This window comes from Oncorhynchus nerka, linkage group LG10 (assembly GCF_034236695.1).
Source record: "Oncorhynchus nerka isolate Pitt River linkage group LG10, Oner_Uvic_2.0, whole genome shotgun sequence".
Lineage (NCBI taxonomy): Eukaryota > Metazoa > Chordata > Actinopteri > Salmoniformes > Salmonidae > Oncorhynchus > Oncorhynchus nerka.
In genome coordinates, this window is record NC_088405.1 from 28411144 (window position 1) to 28436532 (window position 25389).

The 25389-nt window shown below is 42.1% G+C and overlaps 1 protein-coding gene across 2 annotated transcripts in view; it reads left to right on the forward strand.

The window, feature by feature from the left end:
- Positions 1-25389, forward strand: part of LOC115135103 (cGMP-dependent protein kinase 1-like) — a 137468-nt gene that overhangs the window by 14718 nt on the left and 97361 nt on the right. Inside the window, exons 1-2 of one of the 2 annotated variants that reach the window (XM_029669385.2) lie at positions 5526-6168; positions 20849-21015. In XM_029669385.2, coding sequence (XP_029525245.1) covers positions 5864-6168; positions 20849-21015 — 472 coding nt within the window. In that variant the 5' untranslated portion in view covers positions 5526-5863. Of the gene's footprint in view, positions 1-5525; positions 6169-20848; positions 21016-25389 lie in introns of those variants that run through there. The other variant, XM_029669386.2, reaches the window with a different exon arrangement.

Genomic DNA, 25389 nt, shown 5'->3' on the forward strand with positions numbered 1-25389 from the left:
AATTATTGTGAATATGCCTTCCAGCTGTTTTGTCCATGCTCTGAGAATGCACCTTGGAATACCTTTCGGGCCCACGTCCTTGCGGGTGTTGACCTAATTAAAGACCCTCTCACTTCAGCCTCAGAGAGCGACATTACCCAATCCTCTGGGTCGGTGACAGCCCTCACACCTGTCTCGATGTTGTTGTTGTCAACATGTTGCATAAAATGCATTGAGTTTGTCTGGTAGAGAGGCATCGTTAGGCAGATCACGGTTGGGTCTTCCTTTATAATCCTTAATGGGCTGTAGCCCCTGCCACATGCGGTGGGTGTTGGAGCCTGTGCAATATGATTCCACCTAATTCCTAAATTGTCCTTTTGCTCATTTGATGACTCTGCAAAGGAAATAGCAGGCCTTCTTGTACTTATTTCAGTCTTTTGCTGTAGCATATCACTTGGCCAGGACAAAGCTCTCTGTGCGGTAGCCCTGTTCTTTAGTTTAGCACCAACCTCAGTGTTAATCCAGGGCTTTTGATTGGAGAAGCAGCAAACCCTCACCATGGGTACAACATTGCTGATTCATTTCCAATGTCCCGAAAAACATATTCCAATCAACGCTAGCAAAGCAGTCCTGTAGCATAACCTCTGATTCTGGCGACCATTTCTCAACTGAGCGAATAGTGGGTACTTTCTGTTTCAGCTTCAGCTTGTAAACAGGAAGTCAATGTATGCAGTAATGATCTGATTTACCGAATGGCGGACAAGGGAGGGCCTTGTATGCTTGCTTATTATCTACTTATCTGGTTGCTGAAAGTTGACCTATTGACCATCATTGTGGAGTAGAGGTGTACCTAATGTTTCATTGTCAAGTTTGCTTCATGCACAATAGCAGTGGTCTAGGACTTTATCCCTGCTTGTGGCGTTGGAGACGTGTTGATGGAAGATAGGGCATCACATGTCTTAGTGACGCCAAATTAAAATTGCGGCAACCAGAAAGGCAGCCTCTGGGTATAGGTTTTCCTGCTTGTTTATAGCCTTGTGTAGTTTGTTAAGCGCCAGCTTGTTCTTTTTATTGTCCTGTATACAGCAGTCACTATAACAGCTGAAAACTCCCTCGGGAGATAAAGGGTCGGCATTTGACCATCAGGTATTCCAAGACGGTTGAACAGTGGGTTGACACGTCCACCGCACTGGAATTAGCACACCACTTAGAGTTGATGAAGAGGCAAACCCCTCCCCTCTCGATTTCCCTGACTTCACTGTCCTATCCACCCGGTGAATGGAGAATCCATCGAGTTGGATAACCATGGGGTTATCTTGTCCGAGAGCCAGGTTTTTGAAAAGCAAAGAATATTGCAGTTCCAAGAGTCCCGTTTGTAGCCAATCCGCGATCGGAGGTCATCCATCTTATTATCTAGTAACTGTACATTATCCAGTAGAATGGAGGGAAGAGGTGGCCGGTTTTCCCTTTGCCTTAATCTCACCAGGATCCCCCTCTCTTGCCTCTGTAACACCAGTTCTTCCTCTTGGGTAGCCCGGAAATTGGGTTGGAATTACAGAGAGTCCAGGGCCGATAAATCGAAGTAGAAGCAGGAATTGGGGTAAGTAACTGCCGATCTAATGTTCAAGAGGTCTTGTCGGTTGTAAGAAACAATAACGGATACATTTCGTGAAAATAGAGTAGAAATAAATGACAAAATACCAAAGTTGGGTCAGAGTTTGCAAAACAGCGGCCATCCAGAAGATGTAAATAATTCCTAGGGCCAGGAGTTGATGTGATCAGTGCCCTACTCCCTACAAATATAAAAACATTGGTTTAAGCATGGGTTAGACTGAGTGTTCATCCACTATACTTCTTATTCCAGTCTTTTTTTTCCGTAAAGGGAAGTATTGGGATGCAGGGCATGTTTTCCTGGTCATATTACTTGGCCAGGAAAAATTCCTGTACCTAGAATGCCTCATACAGTTGTAGGATCTTAATTTGAGCCAGTTTGCTACAGCAGGAAAATAATCCTGCAGCCACAAGAAATGTGAATTATTGTGTGGATTATAATTATTGGACATTTTTGTAGGGGTTAATACATTTTCCGTAAGGGAAAATCAAGTCTGGAATTTCAAAGTGGAAATGACAAACTTCAGAAGCCTTTTTAAAAAAAGTTATCCTGCAACAGGGTGACCAAATTAAGATCCTGAATGTGTAGGTCTGTAGGTTTGTGTAATATGGTCTTCAGTAAAGTATTTTGTTTACACTAATACTTTATTTCCTCACAAATGACATCTGAAGCTAAAAGGGAAACGAGGACAAATTTGGCACTTAAACTGTTCCTTTACATAAGTGATAAGCATTCTTGTTTTACCATATCATATATTATGTCCGAGTTGTTTAAACTTTGTTGTCCCTGAAGCACCCACTAAAAGGTTCAGGCTCTTGATCTTCAAGCCAACTCTCATCGCCACACTATTACAGCCAATATGATATATCACTGTCACCGTATCATAGCCAGTCTTACAGTGTGATAATAGAGCTGTAATAGCATTGTCATAGCACATAATAACATGGCAAAAACAGCTGTTGAATGGTTGGGCAACACAAACTCTTCTATCTAGACCTTTCGAAAACATGAAGAAGGATCCTTCAGACACAGTTTGTGGTGTGTGATCACAGTTTGTGGTCCTCAATAGCTTAGTTTGTAGAGCATGGCGCTTGCAAAGCCAGTATAGTGGGTTTGATTCCCAGGACCACCCGTATGTAAAATGTATGCACGCATAACTGTAAGCCGCCAAAAGCATATATTATTATATATTATTATTATTATTATTAATGAAATATTATGAATAATATTATTAAGATATATATTACAGTTCAGCATGGTAAGGATCCAATAATGGGATTTCTCTAGATCATTGGTTTCTGAGTTTCATTGAACAAAAGTGTGTTCACCAGACATTCTATGAGCTGTCAGATATTCTCCCTAACTGCTCAGTCACTGGTATCACATACAACCACAAGAGGGCAGCTTTGATCTTTTTTTCAGGTCATTATACTGTCTGGTGACTGGCCATGGTGGAATGATCAGAGCTACAGCTCTTTCTAACCACAAATACGATTCTAACCATTAACCCCAACCTTGACCTTAAGCCTGACCCTACCACTAATTTAAGAATAAAAAGCTAATGTAGGCTACTTGTTTGTCATTAGTGACGAAATTACAATGGTGTTTCTGACATGACCATCTAGTGACCACCATCCTTTGATTTTGCAATATAACACATCCCTGCATTTTGATTTAACATAAACCCTCATCTGCATTTGCCTTCATCAGTGATGCAACGTCTTCTGGATGAGACCAGTGAGCATAAGGTCTAATGAAGTTCAGTGTGTTTTAGATGCATTAATGACATAACACAAGCGGACACCACAGCTCAGAGCGAAGACTGCAGATTAGATAAGGAAGGTGCTGGTCATTACCTCACCAGAGGGCTACAGTTACCTCCCACTCAGGTCACCATCATCATCCTCATTATCACCCCCATCCCTCTGCCTTGATATGGTGTAAATGAATCAAGACTTCTATAGCTTTTTGACCCCTCGTGCATCAGACATCTGAAAGGACTTAAAACGGTACACTACATGACCAAAAGTATGTGGACACCTGCTGATCGAAATACTCATTCCACAACCACAGGCATTAATATGGAGATGGTCCCCCCTTTGCTGCTATAACAGCCTCCACTCTTCTGGAAAGGCTTTCCACCAGATGTTGGAATATTGCTACTGGGATTTGCTTCCATTCAGCCACAAGAGCATTACTGAGGTTGGGCACTGATGCTGGGCGATTAAGCCTGGCTCGCAGTCGGCCTTCCAATTCATCCCAAAGGTGTTCGATGTGGTTGAGGTCAGGGCTCTGTGGAGGCCAATCATGTTCTTCCACACCATTCTCGACCAACCATTTCTGCATGCACCTCGCTTTGTGCACGGGGGCATTGTCATGCTGAAACAGGAAAGGGCCTTCCCCAAATTGTTGCAACAAAGTTGGAAGCACAGAATGGTCTAGAACGTATGCTGTAGCGTTAAGATTTACCTTCACTGGAACTAAGGGGCCTAGCCCGATCCATGAAAAACAGCCCCAGACCATTATTCCTCCTCCACCAAACTTTACTGTTGGCACTATGCATTCGGGCAGGTAGCGTTCTCCTGGCATCCGCCAATCCCAGATTCGTCTGTCGGACTGCCAGATGGTGAAGCTTGATTCATCACTCCAGAGAACGTGTTTCCACTGCTCCAGAGTCCAATGGCAGCGAGCTTTATACCACTCCAGCCAATGCTTGGCATTGCAGGCTTGTGTGTGGTTGCTTGGCCATGGAAACCCATTTCATGAAGCTCCTGACTAACAGTTATTGTGCTGATGTTGCTTCCAGAGGCAGATTGGAACTCGGTAGTGAGTGTTGTAACCGAGGACACACGAAGTTGTAACCGAGGACACACTTAAGCATTCGGCGGTCCCATTCTGTGAGCTTGTGTGGCTGACCACTTCACGGCTGAGCCGTTGTTGCTCCTAGACATTTCCACAAAAACAGCATTTACAGTTGAATTTAGCAGCTCTAGCAGGGCAGCAATTTTACAAACTGACTTGTTGGAAAGGTGGCATCCAATGACGGTGCCACGTTGAACGTCAGTGAGCTTTTCCGTAAGGCCAATTGTACTGTAATGGTTTGTCTTTGGAGATTGCATGGTTCTGTGCTTTATTTTATATACCTGTCAGCAATGGGTGTGGTTGAAATAGCCGAGTCATTTGAAGGGGTGTCCACACCTTTTTATATATAGCATATTAGCAATATTGTAATAACGCTACTTCTTCTGGAGTGGCTGCCGATCCGAGTTCTCTGGAACCCTCTTTCCGACAGCTAAAGGTTCGAAGCTTCTGAGCATGTGCAGAATTCTCTACTTTAAGCAGTCTCTCTTCTACTCATTCTTGTTGATGTTTTGTACACTCAGTGTATGTGCTTTGATTGAAACAAAACACAGTTATTCTACAGTTTGTTAACACTATTTGCTCTAAAATTAGCACACTGTACATAGTTCTAAACATCATGGTACTTTGAAACAACACTGTACATAACTCAAGAAGATCTACATTCATATTTCCATAAAAATGATTGAGATCAAATGGTTGGCATGGAGGCGTTTCACAGGTACAACTTGAAGAATTATCATTCATGATTGATGATGGGAAATGTGATGGGAGGGTGACCTTGAAAAAAAGTTTTTGCCTGCACTACAGATGGCTATAGCAGTCCACTAATAAATGACTTTTTTATTCATATTTTGGGGGGATTCTGATTTTTTCAGGGGGGGCTGCAGCACCCTCAGTACCCCTACTTCCCCCGCTATGTATGTATTTCAATGACAATTTACCTTAGCCAAAGACTGGTCCAGTTCCCCTGTAAATGTTGTTCTCACAGGATTCACTCATGTGCGCACAGGCTGCATTGTACCTCGGATTCCTGTAGGCGCCCTTCTCGCCTTGCGCTCTCTCCAGGTCGCAGTTTGACGCACTCGGGGAGGACCAGCCTGCCTGACCACTGACACTCTCATCTAGACATATAAATACAAACTTTACATTTCCAGACTGCGGTGCTCTCGGCGGTTCACTTTCAGTGTCGCCTCATCTACTGTATTTGCCTATTTGAAATATTCAAACTCTATCATCAACGGAGAGCAAGCCGTTTGGGAATCAAGGACTGGAGGGAGGATATATGTTTAAAGCTGTTGATGCGGGATACAGCTTTCAGTCAGGGTAGAAGAGGAGAAGGAATAGGCTACAGTATCAACTGGATAGCTTTGGATAAAGTTTTCTGAAGTTCCCTTGGCGTCTGGGATTAACATGGGTACCTTGCGCGACCTCCAATACGCGCTTCAGGAGAAGATTGAGGAGCTGCGGCAGCGGGACACGCTCATTGATGAGCTAGAACTGGAGCTTGACCAAAAAGATGAACTGATACAAAAACTACAGAACGAACTGGATAAATACCGGTCCGTTATCAAACCGGCCACGCAACAGGTCGTCAAACAGACCGAGCTGCACGAGCACCAACGAACTAAGAGACAGGCGATATCTGCTGAACCCACCGCATTCGACATCCATGATCTTAGCCATGTCACGCTGCCTTTCTACCCCAAAAGTCCACAGTAGGTGTACAGTTACAACAGGGGTGCATGTTTCTGCATTACTGTATCATGTTTTGACGTTGTGTGATACAGCCCGTGGCTGTGCTTATCCATTGCGCCCTCTTTTAAGTGTGCGTATGGCGCATCAGGTGTGAGATCTGTCATATTCTTGCCATTTCAAATCAAGGGTTTCCCACCTTGAATGATTTTTCTTTTTGCACTTTGCCATTGCGTATCAAATGATATACCTTATTTAGCTGTAATGGCTCAGTGAGTAAATTCTTTAGAAGCCGAAAGAAGAATGTCAAATAATTAATTAATTAATTCATGTATCCACCCAACCATTAATATTAAAGATGCACAATGCAGGAATGTGTCTGCTATTTCCTGGTTGCTAAAATTCTAATAGTTCGCCTATTTTCAGTTTATGACAAAACAAGCACGTATAGTGTAGAGAACCATTGTAGCATCTAAACCGCGGTGAAATATTTTTTCCATATACAATAATATTTTTAGCTGTTTGAAGCTGGTGTACAAAACCGACAGTAAAAGAGCAAAAACAAAACAAAACTTAAAAACGGGAAGAATATAAATATTGCACATAGAGCAGATCTAATGCTTCTTAGACTTGCTTTCAATGAGAATGACAGCTCTTCAAGTCAAATTTCTATGTGAATTTTGTGGGTCCCCAAAAAGTTATGTATTGCATCTTTAATTCATTTTCGCTCTCTCTCTCGCTCGCTCTCTCTCACACACACAAACACACTAGCCTGGCAGAGTCAGTCAGTAGGATATATGCAAATGTATGTGGGTGAGTACATAAACAGGAGAAAGATACAGGGCAGAAAATACCAGCTTTATTCCAGTTTTTTTCTGTTGAATAATAAACTCATTTAGCTTTCTGTAGATGAATCATGTCTGACACCCAACAGATGCACCGTAAAGGGATTACCATGAATTCGACAGTCATTTACAGGCAGCTCTGTGGCAAATTCTGTGTAATGACACACAGTACAATACCGTAAAAATGTATTATATTGTAAAAAAGCAAATGCTACAATAATCGGAATGAATAAATGGATGAATGAATGAAATTCATTGATGGGAGGGGTTTGTATTTCACAATATTTTTATGTACTTACAAGGGATTGGTGCAAGCAGGTTGGCTACTAGGTAAAGTATTTACACATTACATCATATTAATGAATATTTGGTGTTTTATGTCACTTGCACTTCTAGAGGCTTTAGCAAACACTTCCATACTGGCAGCAACTACAGTGCAAAACAGACCAAAAGGATATGGGGAAAACCATTTAAGGTTCAAGACTAGCTGTCACTCCAATCTGTCCACTATATATTTTAAATTGATGGGGCACTATAAACACATATAGTGCCTTCAGAAAGTATCCACACCTCTTGACTTTTTCCACATTTTGTGGAACATTTTGTGTCACTCACTGGTTTACACACAATTTCCCATAATGTCAAAGTGGATTTGTGTTTTTAGACATGTTTACTAATTCATGAATTAAAAAATTAAGCTGAAATATCTTGAGTCAATAAGTACTCAACCCCTTTGCTATAGCAAGCCTAAATAAGTTCAGGAGTGAAAATGTGCTAAACAAGTCACATAATACGTTGCATGGACTCACTCTTTGTGCAGTAAATCAAATCAAATCAAATGTATTTTTAAAGCCCTTCTTACATAAGCTGATATCTCAAAGTGCTGTACAGGAACCCAGCCTAAAACCCCAAACAGCAAGTAATGCAGGTGTAGAAGCACAGTGTCTCGGAAAAACTCCCCAGAAAGGCTCGAACCTAGGAAGAAACCTAGAGAGGAACCAGGCTATGAGGGGTGGCCAGTCCTCTTCTGGCTGTAATAGTGTTTAACATGATTTTTGACTACATCATCTCTGTACCCGACACATACAATTAGGTCCCTCAGTCAAGCAGTGAATTTCAAACAGATTCAACCACAAAGACAAGGGACATTTTCCAATGCCTCACAAAGAAGGGCACCTATTGGTAAATGGGTACAAATAAAAAAAGCAGACATTGAATATTCCTTTGAGTATGGTGACGTTATTAATTACACTTTGGATGATGTATCACTACACCCAGTCACTACAAAGATACATGCATCTTTCCTAACTCAGTTGCCGGAGAGGAAGGAAACCGCTCAGGGATTTCACCATGAGGCCAATTGTGACTTTAAAACAGTTAAAGTTTAATGGATGTGACAGGAGAAAACTGAGGATGGATCAACAACATTATAGTTACTCCACAATAATAACCTAAATGAGTGAGCGTAAATAAGGATGCCTGTACAGAATAAATGTTTTCCAAAACATGCATCCTGTTTACAATAAGGCACTAAAGTAAAATGGAAAACAATGTGGCAAAGAAATTAACTTCATGTCCTCAATACAAAGCGTTATGTTTGGGGAAAATCCAACACAACATGTCACTGAGTACCACACTCCATATTTTCAAGCATAGTGGTGGCTGTATCATGTTATGGGTATGCTTGTCATCAGCAAGGACTATGGAGTTTTTTTGTTGTTGATAAAAATAAATGGAATAGATTTAAGCACATGCAAAATCCTAGAGTAAAACCTGATTTCCAACAGACACTGGGAGACAAATTCACCTTTCAGCAGGACAATAACCTAAAACACAAGGCCAAATATGCGCTGGAGTTGCTTACCAAGATGATTTTGAATGTTCCTGAGTGGCCTAGTTACAGTTTTGACTTAAATCGTCTTGAAAATCTATGGCAAGACTTGAAAATGACTGCCCAGCAATGATCAACAACCAACTTGACAGAGCTTGAGTATTTTTTTCATGAATAATGTGCAAATATTGTACAATCTAAGTTAGTAAAGCTCTTAGAAACTTACTCAGAAAGACTCAAGTGGTTCTAACATGTATTGACTCAAGGTCAAAATATAAATGAGATATTTCAGTATTTCATTTTCAATACATTGGCAAACATTTCTAAAAACATGTTTTCACTTTGTCATTATGGGGTATGTGTGTAGATGCCCCAAAATATATTCATGAGCCAGAAACAACAATACCATGCACCAGCTAGTTGTCAAAAGGTTTTTGCCACTCCGAGAACACAGCACGGTACTGTATTCTGTGGGGTGGAATTACAATACCATTCGGAAACAAATAAATACATTTTCCCACAATGCACCGTCATTTACAGTATGCTGCAGTAAATGGTTTCAAAATCAAATCAAATAATTGTATTTGGTCACATACACGTGTTTAGCAGATGTTATTGGGGGTGTAGTAAAATGCTTGGGTTTCTAGTTCCAACAGTGCAGTTATATCTATAAATTAATACCTAACAATTTCACAACAATACACACAATAAACTCAAATCGAAAGTATAGGAATGGAATTAAGAATATTTAAATATTTGGACGACCAATGTCAGAGCGGCATAGACTAAGGTTCCATTATTAAAGTGGCCAATGATTTCAAGTCTATGTATATAGGGGAGCAGCCTCTAATGCGCTAGTGATGGCTATTTAACAGTCTGATGGCTGTGAGATACATGCTGTTTTTCAGTCTCTCGGTCCCAGGTTTGATGCACCTGTACTGACCTCGCCTTCTGGATGATAGCAGGGTGAACAGGCAGTTGTTGTCCTTTATGGCCGCTTTGGCCTTCCTGTGACATTGGGTGTTGTAGGTGTCCTGGAGGGCAAATCAAATCAAATCAAATTTTATTTGTCACATACACATGGTTAGCAGATGTTAATGCGAGTGTAGCGAAATGCTTGTGCTCCTAGTTCCGACAATGCAGTGATAAACAACAAGTAATCTAACTAACAATTCCAAAACTACTGTCTTATACACAGTGTAAGGGGATAAAGAATATGTACATAAGGATATATGAATGAGTGATGGTACAGAGCAGCATACAGTAGATGGTATCGAGTACAGTATATACATATGAGATGAGTATGTAGACAAAGTAAACAAAGTGGCATAGTTAAAGTGGCTAGTGATACATGTATTACATAAGGATGTAGTCGATGATGTAGAGTACAGTATATACGTATGCATATGAGATTAATAATGTAGGGTAAGTAACATTATATAAGGTAGCATTGTTTAAAGTGGCTAGTGATATATTTACATCATTTCCCATCAATTCCCATTATTAAAGTGGCTGGAGTTGGGTCAGTGTCAATGACAGTGTGTTGGCAGCAGCCACTCAATGTTAGTGGTGGCTGTTTAACAGTCTGATGGCCTTGAGATAGAAGCTGTTTTTCAGTCTCTCGGTCCCAGCTTTGATGCACCTGTACTGACCTCGCCTTCTGGATGATAGCGTGGTGAACAGGCAGTGGTTCGGGTGGTTGATGTCCTTGATGATCTTTATGGCCTTCCTGTAACATCGGGTGGTGTAGGTGTCCTGGAGGGCAGGTAGTTTGCCCCGGTGATGCGTTGTGCAGACCTCACTACCCTCTGGAGAGCCTTACGGTTGAGGGCGGAGCAGTTGCCGTACCAGGCGGTGATACAGCCCGCCAGGATGCTCTCGATTGTGCATCTGTAGAAGTTTGTGAGTGCTTTTGGTGACAAGCCGAATTTCTTCAGCCTCCTGAGGTTGAAGAGGCGCTGCTGCGCCTTCTTCACGACGCTGTCAGTGTGAGTGGACCAATTCAGTTTGTCTGTGATGTGTATGCCGAGGAACTTAAAACTTGCTACCCTCTCCACTACTGTTCCATCGATGTGGATAGGGGGTGTTCCCTCTGCTGTTTCCTGAAGTCCACAATCATCTCCTTAGTTTTGTTGACGTTGAGTGTGAGGTTATTTTCCTGACACCACACTCCGAGGGCCCTCACCTCCTCCCTGTAGGCCGTCTCGTCGTTGTTGGTAATCAAGCCTACCACTGTTGTGTCGTCCGCAAACTTGATGATTGAGTTGGAGGCGTGCGTGGCCACGCAGTCGTGGGTGAACAGGGAGTACAGGAGAGGGCTCAGAACGCACCCTTGTGGGGCCCCCGTGTTGAGGATCAGCGGGGAGGAGATGTTGTTGCCTACCCTCACCACCTGGGGCGGCCAGTCAGGAAGTCCAGTACCCAGTTGCACAGGGCGGGCCGAGACCCAGGGTCTCGAGCTTGATGACGAGCTTGGAGGGTACTATGGTGTTGAATGCCGAGCTGTAGTCGATGAACAGCATTCTCACATAGGTATTCCTCTTGTCCAGGTGGGTTAGGGCAGTGTGCAGTGTGGTTGAGATTGCATCGTCTGTGGACCTATTTGGGCGGTAAGCAAATTGGAGTGGGTCTAGGGTGTCAGGTAGGGTGGAGGTGATATGGTCCTTGACTAGTCTCTCAAAGCACTTCATGATGACGGAAGTGAGTGCTACGGGGCGGTAGTCATTTAGCTCAGTTACCTTAGCTTTCTTGGGAACAGGAACAATGGTGGCCCTCTTGAAGCATGTGGGAACAGCAGACTGGTATAGGGATTGATTGAATATGTCCGTAAACACACCGGCCAGCTGGTCTGTGCATGCACTGAGGGCGCGGCTGGGCCTGCAGCCTTGCGAGGGTTAACACGTTTAAATGTCTTACTCACCTCGGCTGCAGTGAAGGAGAGACCGCATGTTTTCGTTGCAGGCCGTGTCAGTGGCACTGTATTGTCCTCAAAGCGGGCAAAAAAGTTATTTAGTCTGCCTGGGAGCAAGACATCCTGGTCCGTGACTGGGCTGGGTTTCTTCTTGTAGTCCGTGATTGACTGTAGACCCTGCCACATGCCTCTTGTGTCTGAGCCGTTGAATTGAGATTCTACTTTGTCTCTGTACTGACGCTTAGCTTGTTTAATAGCCTTGCGGAGGGAATAGCTGCACTGTTTGTATTCGGTCATGTTGCCAGACACCTTGCCCTGATTAAAAGCAGTGGTTCGCGCTTTCAGTTTCACGCGAATGCTGCCATCAATCCAAGATTTCTGGTTAGGGAATGTTTTTATCGTTGCTATGGAAACGACATCTTCAACGCACGTTCTAATGAACTCGCACACCGAATCAGCGTATTCGTCAATATTTTTATCTGACGCAATACGAAACATGTCCCAGTCCACATGATGGAAGCAGTCTTGGAGTGTGGAGTCAGCTTGGTCTGACCAGCGTTGGACAGACCTCAGCGTGGGAGCCTCTTGTTTAGGTTTCTGCCTGTAGGCAGGGATCAACAAAATGGAGTCGTGGTCAGCTTTTCCGAAAGGGGGGCGGGGCAGGGCCTTATATGCGTCGCGGAAGATAGAGTAACAATGATCCAAGGTTTTACCACCCCTGGTTGCGCAATCGATATGCTGATAAAATTTAGGGAGTCTTGTTTTCAGATTAGCTTTGTTAAAATCCCCAGCTACAATGAATGCAGCCTCCGGATAAATGGTTTCCAGTTTGCAAAGAGTTAAATAAAGTTAGTTCAGAGCCATCGATGTGTCTGCTTGGGGGGGGATATATACGGCTGTGATTATAATCGAAGAGAATTCTCTTGGAAGATAATGCGGTCTACATTTGATTGTGAGGAATTCTAAATCAGGTGAACAGAAGGATTTGAGTTCCTGTATGTTTCCTTCATCACACCATGTCTCGTTAGTCATGAGGCATACGCCCCCGCCACTCTTCTTACCAGAAAGATGTTTGTTTCTGTCGGCGCGATGCGTGGAGAAATCCGTTGGCTGCACCACATCGGATAGCGTCTTCCCAGTATGTTTCCGTGAAGCAGACAACGTTGCAGTCTCTGATGTCCCTCTGGAATGCTATCCTTGCTCGGATTTCATCAACCTTGTTGTCAAGAGACTGGACATTGGCAAGAAGAATGCTGGGGAGTGGTGCGCGATGTGCCCTTGTCCGGAGTCTGACCAGAAGACCGCTACGTTTCCCTCTTTTTCTGAGTCGTTTTCTTGGGTCGCTGCATGCGATCCATTCCGTTGTCCTGTTTGTAAGGCAGAACACAGGATCCGCGTCGCGGAAAACATATTCTTGGTCGTACTGATGGTGAGTTGACGCTGATCTTATATTCAGTAGTTCTTCTCGACTGTATGTAATGAAACCTAAGATGACCTGGGGTACTAATGTAAGGAATAACACGTAAAAAAAACAAAAAACTGCATAGTTTCCTAGGAACGCGAAGCAAGGCGGCCATCTCTGTCGGCGCCAGAAGTTGTTTGTTTGCCTCCGGTGATGCGTTGGGCAGACCGTACCACCCTCTGGAGAGTTGGATGTTTGCCTCCGGTGATGCGTTGGGCAGACCGTACCACCCTCTGGAGAGCCCTGTGGTTGTGGGTGGTGCAGTTGCCGTACCATGCTGTGATACAGCCCGACAAGATACTCTCAATTGTGCATCTGTAAAAGTTTATGAGGGATTTAGGGCACCTAAGCCAAATTTCTTCAGCCTCCTGAGGTTGAAGAGGCACTGTTGCGCCTTCTTCACCACGCTGTCTGTGTGGGTGGACCATCTATTTTGTCAGTGATGTGTGCGCAGAGGTACTTGAAAGCGTTCCACCTTCTTCACTGCAGTCCCGTCAATGTGGATAGGGGGGTGCTCCCTCTGCTGTTTCCTGAAGTCCACAATCTGCTCCTTTGTTTTGTTGAAGTTGAGTGAGAGGTTATTTTCCTAGCATCACACCTCCTCCCTATAGGCTGTCTCGTCATTGTTGGTAATCAGGCCTACTACTGTTCTGTCGTCTGCAAACTTGATGATTGAATTGGAGGCGTGCGTGGCCACGCAGTCATGGGTGAACAGGGAGTACAGAAGGGGGCTGAGCACACACCCTTGTGGGGCCACAGTGTTGAGGATCAGAGAAGTGGAGGTGTTGTTTCCTATGTTCACTACCTGGAGGCGGACCCAGTTGCACAGGGCAGGGTTCAGACCCAGGGCCCCAAACTTAATGATGAGCTCGGAGGGTACTATGGTGTTGAATGCTGAGTTTTTTTTACTGTTGTTAATACCTAAAATTACTGTATAAATTACACTTTCCCATTACGGTATGGGTTGAAATCTAGGATCAGTCAGTATGTGTAATATAATGTATAATGAACAAAAATATAAACTCAACATGTAGTGTTGGTCCCATGTTTCATGAGCTGAAATAAAAGATTCCAGAAATCTTCCATACACACAAAAAGACTATCTCTCTCAAATGTTGTACACAAATTGGTTTACATCCCTGTTAGTGAGCATTTCTCCTTTGCCAAGATAATCCGTCCACCTGACAGGTGTGGCATATCAATCATCTTATTAAACAACATGATCCTTATGCAGGTGCACCTTGTGCTGGGGACAATAAAAGGCCACTCTAAAATGGACGGTTTTGTCACACTACACAATGCTATATATCACAAGTTTTGAGGGAGTGTGCAATTGGCATGCTGACTGCAGGAATGTCCACCAGAGCTGTTGCCAGAGATTTTAATCTGAATTTCTTTAGCATAAGCTGCCCCCAACATAGTTTTCAAGAATTTGGCAGTACGTCCAATCAGCCTCACAACCGCAGACCACGTACGAGATCCTGAGGCCCGTTCATCCGCTGCAATCACCTCATGTTTCAGCATGATAATGCAAGGCCCCAATGTCACAGGGCTCTGTACACAAATGTTCCAGTTCTTCTATGGCCTGCATACTCACCAGACATGTCACCCATTGAGCATGTTTGGGATGCTATGGATCGACGTGTACAACAGGGTGTTCCAGTTCCCGCCAATATCCAGCAACTTCACACAGCTATTGAAGGGGAGTGGTACAACATTCTACAGTCCACAATCAACAACGTGATCAACTATGTGAAGGAAATGTGTCGCACTACATGAGGGTAATGGTGGTCCCACCAGATTCTGACTGATTTTCTGATCCATGCCCCTACCTTTTTAAAATATCTGTGACCAACAGATGCATATCTGTATTCCCAGTCATGTGAATTCCATACATTAGGGCCTCAGGAATGTATTTCAATTGACTGATTTCCTTATATAAACTGTAACTCAGTAAAATCTCTGTTTCTCTACACACACACTCCTCTTATTGTCTCTGCACACATGCACATACGTACAGTACACAATCAACACTCACCTCTCTCTCCAACAAACTTGTGTGTGGTCTCATGCATTTAGAGACACATTCCTCACCTCATGTTGCATTGTTTGTCTAACATGCCACTCAAAATCAATACACACCTCAAGGTGGATGAGAAACATTTGATGCTTGTCTCTGGAAATCAAACCCTGAACAAAAAGGGTTATTGATGCTATAATTATTTACTGTCTTCAACATTGAGTTGAGGTTTAATCAATTTAAAAAGCCTGGAAATCACTTACCTTGAGAATATGATTGTGGTGGTGATGATATGTTTTCTCAGATTTTCTGTTATCCTGATAGGCTTATCAGATGTGTGGTACCTGTAGCTATAAAAGGTGTTTTAGTCTACATGAAACATCAAAGACGCATAGAAATCAGCTGAATAATAAGCCTTGCTGAGTGGCCAGCTGTGTCCATTGAAGCCAGATAAGAATGGTTCTGTCCTGGTGGCCTGCTGCACATGTAATATGATTTTAGGGTTTCATTGAGGAAGAGTCAACATGAAGGGAGGTTATTATTTGAAGAGGGAAAAGTATTTTTTCTTAGTTGTATCTGTCAGCATTGTGCAGCATATCACCCAAAGCCCCTTTTAATCCTCTGACCTCATTCCTTTGTTTTTCTTCAGTGAGGCACATTAAATTGGTTGTGTTGGTCAGCTGGGTATCTGTCCTGGTGCCAGATGAGGACACGAGACGGAGGCCAAAAAAAATGCACTAATTTTCCTTCCCCTTATCTGTGTTGGTGTCAGCAAGTAGGGATCAAATGATGTTTTGGAAAGTCTGTATGCCACATCCTTTGTCTCTATATGATATCTCTGAAACGTGTGAATGACAATTACTTCATGTGAAAAGTGTTGTACCGTCAGTGTTTGAAAGGTTATACTTCACTTTCATTCACCTTATGACAACTTCATAACAGTTTTGGCGCATTTTTTAAGTAAAAGCATGTTGTCATCATAGTCATTGTCTTGAACAAGCAGACATTTATGGTTGTCAACGCAGAGGCCTTTGACAACCATTGATTAATGAGTTTCAATTGAGCTGCCCCTCTATCAATTAGAACAGAGCACTGTGATGTTTACTCAATGGCTTGGAAATCAATGTCTCTCCTCTGTTTGACCAACTTTCAATATTTATTTATTTGTCTGTATTGGTTTAGAAAAAAAAGAAAAAACAGCAGACTGCTCTTGTCGGTAATACTTTGTTTATTCAGCGTATGTGTCGGCCTATTGGCCTTCAATCAGAGGGTTTAGAAAACCTGTTTTTAAAAAGATGTGGCCTTTAAAATGCTGAGGTATATTAATGGCCTTGTTCTTTCTCTCCCAGTTTTACTCTCTTTATATTTAAAACTAGTTCTCTGGATTATGTCTGTTGGTCTCTCTCTCTATCTCTATTTTCACTCGCTCAGCCTCTCTCTCCCTTATTCTTCTAAAAGAGCATATTTTCTCCTTTTAAGGAAGACAGACCGTGTTCAGTCCCCAAACCTGACTGAGTGTGTGTATCTTCCCTTCCAACGGAGAGAAAGAGAAGAGGTAGGAGAGGAGGAGGAGAGGAGGTTGGGTGTGTAATGGGGTGGCTGGCTAGAGTATAGAGGACATGAAACAGAGAGATGTTACTGGACTGCAGGCTCCTTCACTCTGGGGTCCGTAGTGTAGTAGGGAGGCCAGGAACCCTCACTCCTTTCCTGGGTGTAAATCTGTCAAAGTTAGGGTTAGGGTTAAGGAGAGAAGCTTCTGGAGGTATGCTAAAATGTTACCCCTCCCTACTGTGCTTCTCTTTACTCTCTCATGGTTATGATTAAAGGGTAGATTGAAATATAGTGTTGTTTTTAAAGTATGCTCCTTTTATACCTTCATAACATCAAAAAAGGATAGGCATAAAATGTATGCACGCATGACTGTAAGTAAGTCACTTTGGATAAAAGTGTCTGCTAAATTACATATATTATTGTATTATATTTTGTCAGTCTGGCTGTATGTGGTCACTCCTAAAGAGGAAAGGGGACTACCTAGTCAGTTGTACAACTGAATGCCTTCAACTGAAATGTGTTTTTAGCATTTAACCCAACCCCTCTGACTTCCACATCTTCGGCACCCAGGGAACAGTGGGTTAACTGTCTTGCTCAGGGGCAGAACGACAGAACGGGGATTCGATCCAGCAACCTTTTAGTTACTGGCCCAACGCTCTAACCACTAGGCTAGGAACAGAGGGGTGTTTGGTGGTGTCTTGCCACAGAATTCTGGGCGGGACTTTAGAAGCTCGGGCAACACTTCAAACCGTCTCCCTTTTGTGAGTTCTATTCTCAGCATCCTTTGAGAGGTAGAAAGGGTTTCCTGTCCCTATTTTATCCAAGCTTCTCTTTGAAGACAGCAGTTCTCGTTGGATTAACCCTGTTACATGTGATTAGCCTCTTTTACAGAATTGGATGATAGAGAGCCGCATGACACTACACTGTCTGCTTCCCTGTGGAAGGATTTCAGTACATAACAGACACAGAACATCTCAGTATACAGCATATTACACCCAATCTTGTCTAATCTAATTCTATGTTCTGTTCAAAAGTAGTGCACTAGGGAATAGGGTTTTATTTGAGATTTTGTCAAGGGGCTGCAAAGCATCAACGGAATCAGGTGCAAAATTGTGGTGTTTAGGTGCAGAATGTGAGCTGGGACCATGGATATTAACAAGATGCTAACTAACACTGACATATAAACAGAGACTCTTAAAATAAAAAACAATAATATCAATAGGATTATCCAAAATGCACCTTCACAGGTATTTAATCTGATGGGTTCTGATTTATAAACTTCAAAAATGGTTAATCACCATTTGGTTGTTACACCAGAAGTTAATGGTTGTCTGTAGGAGGAATGCATATGGTGGAGTCAATTAAGGTTGGATATGAGCCAGGGGATTGGAATGTTACTGTGTGAGGGAAAGGCAATCACATGGTTGTGGTCACTGATAAAGGTGGGGAGTTGTGGATTAGAGAGGAATGGTGGCCGAGGTCAGGTCAGGTCACATTAAGGGAGAAGGAGCAGTTTATTACCCACATCACTTAACTTCCTGCCTAGCAATAAATAATGAATGTTTAGAGGGAAGGAGGAGACTTAATCTAAATTGGGGTGTATATACACTTGTGCTGTTGGGAACACCATCTTGGTCTGTTCAGCTGTCTGACCCATTGGGTGAATACATTTGGTTTGAGCTTTTAATAGTTTTACCCTGTCATTTAGAACCTAACACATCAATTAAAGGTCACTCTATAATCGGATCACCCACAATAATTTAAACATGAATGTTCCATACCATAGTACATTTCAACATATGAGGACATAATATTACATAAAAAGCATTTAACGAATAACGATTATGAAAATAGCCCTCAACATTCTAATTACTGAGCGTGCGTGCCGGTCACATTCGCATAGTTATCCATCAGGTGCGCGTGCTCAGTAATGAGAACGTGCAGTTCACTCACACAATCTGCGGTGGTGAGTAGGGGCTGGCAATACAATACTTTAAACTCTATTAAACAATGTTTACATTTCTTCTTGTGTGTGATATTTTGTGAAATAACTGTTGGACATGTTAAGCGATAGGAATATGTTTGAAAATGCTAGCAAAATGAACAAACAGCAATGATTTGCAAATTGTGGTTGGCGCCAGATGAGGGAAATGCGTTGGAGTGGAATGTCAGAAGTGTCATTACACTCCTCTTTGGGTGCTATACCTCAAGCTCACCTATGGGTTTCTGCATTGCCACATAAACATTTGACACAACTCCACTTTTTTTTATGGCCCCCCGGTTCCTGCACTGCTCCCCCTCCCTGCATCTTTGCCCTCCTTCCTTTTCCCATTTTCTCCCCCTCGTTTAGTTTCTTCTCAATGGTCAACCTCTACGTACATTTCACTTTCTCTCCATCTGTCACTTTTTCTGAACCTCATTCTGAGAAAATACTCAATCAACAAACTGTTCTCTGCAAACTCATGTCTGAAAGGATTGTACAGATTTTGGGCATTTGTTCAGCTTGGCTCTGCCTAAATTGACATCCCTCCCTGTCCCCATCTCTTTTGATATGACTATGTTATTCTCTCTGGCTTTCTTTGAATTTTGCTTCTAAAGCAGCTGGGAAAATGAGGCAGTTTAGAATAGAAAACTTTGTATTAGCCTTGTACTCTGTGTTTTTTGGTTCATGCAAACACCAGGGGTGTAGGCCTATTCACTAACAAACTAACAGAACGGAAGCAAACAGAACATAACAGGGACGGAATTTATCCAATATAAATATTTGTTTTCTGTGCAAAACATTTTCTGTATTTTACTTCTTCGGGATCGGTGTCCCTTCCACAGGACGTTTGAGCTAATGTAAGCTAATGCGATTAGCATGAGGTTGTAAGTAGCAAGAACATTTCCCAGAACATGGACATATCTGATATTGGCAGAAAGCTTAAATTCTTGTTAATCTAACTGCACTGTCCAATTTTCAGTAGCTATTACAGTGAAAGTATACCATGCTATTGTTTGAGGAGAGCGCACAATTTTGAACATGAAAAGTTATTAATAAACAAATTAGGCACACTTGGACAGTCTTAATACCAAATTTTGAACAGAAATACAATGGTTCATTAGATCAGTCTAAAACTTTGCACATACACTGCTGCCATCTATAGGCCAAAATCTAAATTGCACCTGGGCTGGAATAATACATTATGGCCTTTCTCTTGCATTTCAAAGATGGTACAAAAAAATACAAAAGAAAGGTTGTTTTTTTCTTTGTATTATCTTTTACCAGATCTATTGTGTCATATTCTCCTATGTTCCTTTCACACTTCCACAAACTTCAAAGTGTTTCCTTTCAAATGCTACCAAGAATATACATATCCTTGCTTCAGGGCCTGAGCTACAGACAGTTAGATTTGTGTATGTCATTTTAGGCTAAAATTTAAAAAAAGGGGTGGATCCTTAAGAGGTTTTAACTGTTTCAGTTGCAAAACGCTTTGCTATGGTGTGTGACTAATGAATACACCCCTGACATTTATTACTGCGCTTTGGCTCATACTATCCCTTAGCAAGAGGTTGCACAGCATATTCGTAGCATAAAATAACTGTGTTCACATCTCTTAAACGAGCTAGTTGGATTACCATTGTAGCAAAGTCTAAGCAAATTAGTCCTTACAAAGTGTACTTTTAATAAGATCAATCCACTTCTGTTCGGCATTGATTTCCTGTGTTTCTTGTCCCAGCTGTTGAAGCCAATCAAATACTAGTCACCTTGAAACCACAGAATTGAGAACATGTTTTTTTAATGGGTTATTTCCTGAAAATTCATTTGAAAAAGGATTTCAAATTCAGCAGGCTCAAAATACACCACAGTAGACATTGAACTGCTGAATCTAAATTAAGTCAACTTTTTGTAGGGTATTATGCAATCGTTCAGTGTTTCCACCTTTCTTTTTTAGGCACATTAAGGTGTAAAAAAAGAGGCAAAGAAATGGCTAGAGGGTATCCACTCCACCTAAACAATGCTAAGGAAAACACAAATTCCTTACAATTACATATTACCATATTAATCCCATTTTCCCTACTTCCTCCTCTTCTAACCCCCAGGTCTAAGGACCTGATCAAGGAAGCCATATTGGATAATGACTTCATGAAGAACCTGGAGCTGTCTCAGATCCAGGAGATCGTGGACTGCATGTACCCTGTGGAGTATGGCAAAGACAGCTGTATCATCAAGGAAGGTGACGTGGGCTCACTGGTCTACGTCATGGAAGGTAAATACCGTAGCTTTACTCTCTCCCTGCGTCACACACTGTGATGTGTATGTCTGGTATTGGGGTTGTTTGAAGCTCTTAAATGTTGTTTGAAACAGGAAATGACAAGCATTATTGGGAATTAACGTTACAGTTAGGAGATCAGGGCTTGACCCCTCTGTCCAGACTGGATCTCAAGGGATTTTGGAATGTGCCATTTAGTTTAATGCTTTACCACAATGACATTGTATTAAACAAGTCCTACACAAATAAAACCTTTACAGAGCACTTTTTCCTTTCCGTAATCACCACAGGCTTGACTTCTAGGATTCTGGAATGGGGCAATTTAGACAAATGTTTGTGTCTAAAATTTTAGGAAAGATAAGTGAATTTAAGTGATCTTGTCAGTGAAAAAGCCACTGCCCTGCACTATAAACCTCTACCGACCCTTAGCAATAGTAATTTGAAACATTATTAAAAGTTATCTGTTTGCAATAGTGTTATCTTTGCTTGTCTATGGGGGATACTACTCAGAGATAAATGTGTGTGTGTAATAGTTAGTGTGGCATTTAAAGTTAATTAGAGTGATTATTGATTGACGCCAGTGGAGGAGCAGTCCACTGATTTAAATTATGTCATCTGCAGCAGCTTTTATGGATTCTAGGTGCCTTATTGGATAAACATTTGGTAAGATTTTTTATTTATTTTTGTCATGCAGTAAACATTGTGTTGTCAATTTAAATGAACCCAAACAGGCTTTTGCTCTCTTTAGATCTGGAATCCCCATCACGGCCAATGCTGACTGAATATATTTGACAATATAAAATCAATACAGTCCCAACATCTCTGAAATAGCAGCACATAGTGTACATGAATTGAGTATATTGGGGGAAAAAGTCTGGTACACATTTCTATTGTGGTCCTCTAGCTCGGCTAATCCTCTCCACCTGTAAAGACGAGTGGCATGTGTTGAAGGAAGCACACTATGTTGACTGAGCTGTCTCATTGTCACTGACACAGTGTCACTGACATTGACGGCTCTTCAACAGGAAGGCTGCTAAAATAAACTCCTCGCATATTACTTTGAGTTTAGGAGAGACAGCTCGTTTCTTCGCCTGTAGACTTGATTATGTATATGAGAAGGTTAGCCTTCATCAGATTGACAGCATCAGCGAGATTGTGGGTGTGCAGATGTTTTCAGATTGTATTGTTTATATACAGGATGGGTGTGTGTGATGTAGGTGGAATCTACTCAGGGGTAATTTGCCTCAAGGTGGGCTGTGTATAGATAGGGCATTGGGCCACCACGGGCTGCCAGAATAGCTTCAATGCACCTTGGCATAGATTCTACAAGTGTCTGGAACTCTATTTGAGGGATGCGACACCATACGTCCATGGGGAATTTCATAATTTGGTGTTTTACACACACACTCGCGCGGACACACACACCCTTTAATTAACCCCCCTATATGCTTATTTGAGACCCCTCTTTCAAAGTCTCTGTGATCCCTTCTTCTAGCCATGGTAGCCAAAATAATGGGCAAGTGGGCATTTGTATACATGACCCCAAGCATGATGTGATGTTACTTGCTTAATTAACTCAGGAACAGCACCTGTGTGGAAGGACCTGCTTTCAACATACTCAGCACCCCTCATTTACTGAAGTGTTTCCTTTATTTTGGCAGTTACCTGTACCTCATTGATCAATACCACCTATACTTTCCCATTAGTTTGACTTAGACACCAAACTAGTTCTGAAATCAAGACACACACACACTCACACACACACACACACACACACACACACACACACACACACACACACACACACACACTAGTGTGTATGTGTTTATGTGTCTGCATTTTTCACTGTGTGTGTGGTATTCGATATCACCATCTGCATCAATAGAGTTGGATCTCCTGTTGAGTGCAAGTGTCTCCCTCACCACATGATAATACATCTCCCCACAGGATGGACACATTCAGACAGATGATGTGGAGCATGCTTCAGAGGGTTTGTTTGGAGACCGGGTTTTTCTCAGTGACAAACACATAGTAAAAGGTGCTTTCTCAATAAAAGGTTTATGAATTGGCTTGAGAGGCTTGATACTTTGAAATTTAAACGTTTTAAATATAACCTTTATTTGAATGAAAGGCGATTAAAACGGTGTTGGATACAGCCTTTATTTACCCTGCTCCCTCCTTTCATTCAACCACTTCTCAGCTCTTTCTTGACATCTTCAATTTTAATGACTTACCTGAGCTCTTTTGTGTGTAGGAGACCTCTCCTAACCTTCTGTCCTTACTTCAGCTTTAGGTTTCTACCTATACTCAATCTGCTCCAGTGGTAAATGTTAGTAGTTTCACCCTGAGGTCAAGAGCCTTGATTTAAGTGGGAAAAGGTCCAGTCTGTGACCTTTAAGCAGGACTGTCGACAGGACTGCTGGCCGTGGCCTTGCCAAGCCTTTGACAGCCAGCATCCTCTGGCCTTTATTTCTGCTGTCAGTAGCTATGTTTCCATTAACTTGTCCAATGATTTTTTTTGTCGACATTTAGAAACTTTGCATAGAAAATAGATTTGACAATTGCCTGCTATGGTGCGTTCCCTTTAACTATCTTTGCTTCGATAAAAACAGCTGGACATAGTGATGTAAAAGCCAGCACGGATAAATTGCAATAATTTACAAATATTTGCCGTGTTCTAATAATTCTCATGTGCCAATTTATCTTCACGGACGGTACCATGGTGAAACTTGCCCTCCTGTAGATCTGCACTAATTGGATGGGGAAACTTGCCCACCTGTAGATCTGCACTAATTGGATGGGGAAACTTGCCCACCTGTAGATCTGCACTAATTGGATGGGGAAACTTGCCCACCTGTAGATCTGCACTAATTGGATGGGGAAACTTGCATCCAGCCATCCAGAAAAGCAAGGCAAATTAATTCATCCATTCTTTAAAGTCAGGACAAGGATCCTGCAAAGAAATATAATTTTTATAGTTGAAAGTATATTTAGCAGGCAGTAGGCATTTAGAATTAAATGTGGAGTGGAGCTTCATACCGACGTCTTGACATCACGTGTTCTGCTTACCTTCAAATCATAATTTATTCGAAAAACACAGTTTCTCTCATCATTTGTCAGAATAAAAGTAAACAAAACCCACCCGTGTCAAATGGATAAAAATGTTGTTGATCTTTTGAAAACGTCTCCTATATCTGCAGTTTACAATGCTTTTGTCGAATAAATCTGGGTCAATGGAAACCTGCCTATGTCACAACCTGGTCTAAGTATTTTGTGTTTTCTTTATTATTTTGGTCAGGCCAGGGTGTGACATGGGTTTATTATGTGGTATATTTAGTCTTGTTTCTTTTTTGTAGGTATTGGGATTGTGGTATAGTGGGGTTTTCTAGAATAGTCTATGGTTGCCTGAAGTGGTTCTCAATCAGAGGCAGGTGTTTATCGTTGTCTCTGATTGGGAACCATATTTAGGCAGCCATATTCTTTGAGTGTTTCGTGGGTGATTGTTCCTGTTCCTGTGTTACTTTGCACCAGTATAGGCTGTTTCGGTTTTCGTGTTACTGTTTTTGTATTGTTCGGGTTTATTCGTTATTAAACATGTATGAAAATTACCACGCTGCATTTTGGTCCGATCCTTTCTACACCTCTTCGTCAGAGGAGGAGATAGAAGAAAACTGTAACAGCCTACTGGTGTAACTCAATTGTATCAGTGTTTGTGACGAACTGTTAGCCCCGGGGTAGCCACTCTCCAGCAGGGGATAGCTCATCAGCATAAAATCAAATCAAAGTTTATTTGTCACGTGCGCCGAATACAACAGGTGGAGACCTTACAGTGAAATGCTTACATACAGGCTCTAACCAATAGTGCAAAGAAGATATTAGGTGAACAATAGGTAGGTAAAGAAATAAAACAGTAAAACAACAGTAAAAAGACAGGCTATATATATATATATATATATATATATACACAGACATCGGTTAGACAGGCTGATTGAGGTAGTATGTACATGTAGATATGGTTAAAGTGACTATGCATATATGATGAACAGAGAGTAGCAGTAGCGTAAAATAGGGGTTGGCGGGTGGTGGGCGGGACACAATGCAGATAGCCCGGATAGCCACTTTGCGGGAGCACTGGTTGGTCGGCCCAGATGAGGTAGTATGTACATGAATGTATAGTTAAAGTGACTATGCATATATGATAAACAGAGAGTAGCAGCAGCGTAAAAAGAGGGGTGGGTGGTTGGGAGGAGGCACACAATGCAAATAGTCTGGGTAGCCATTTGATTACCTGTTCAGGAGTCTTATGGCTTGGGGGTAAAAACTGTTGAGAAGTCTTTTTGTCCTAGACTTGGCACTCTGGTACCGCTTGCC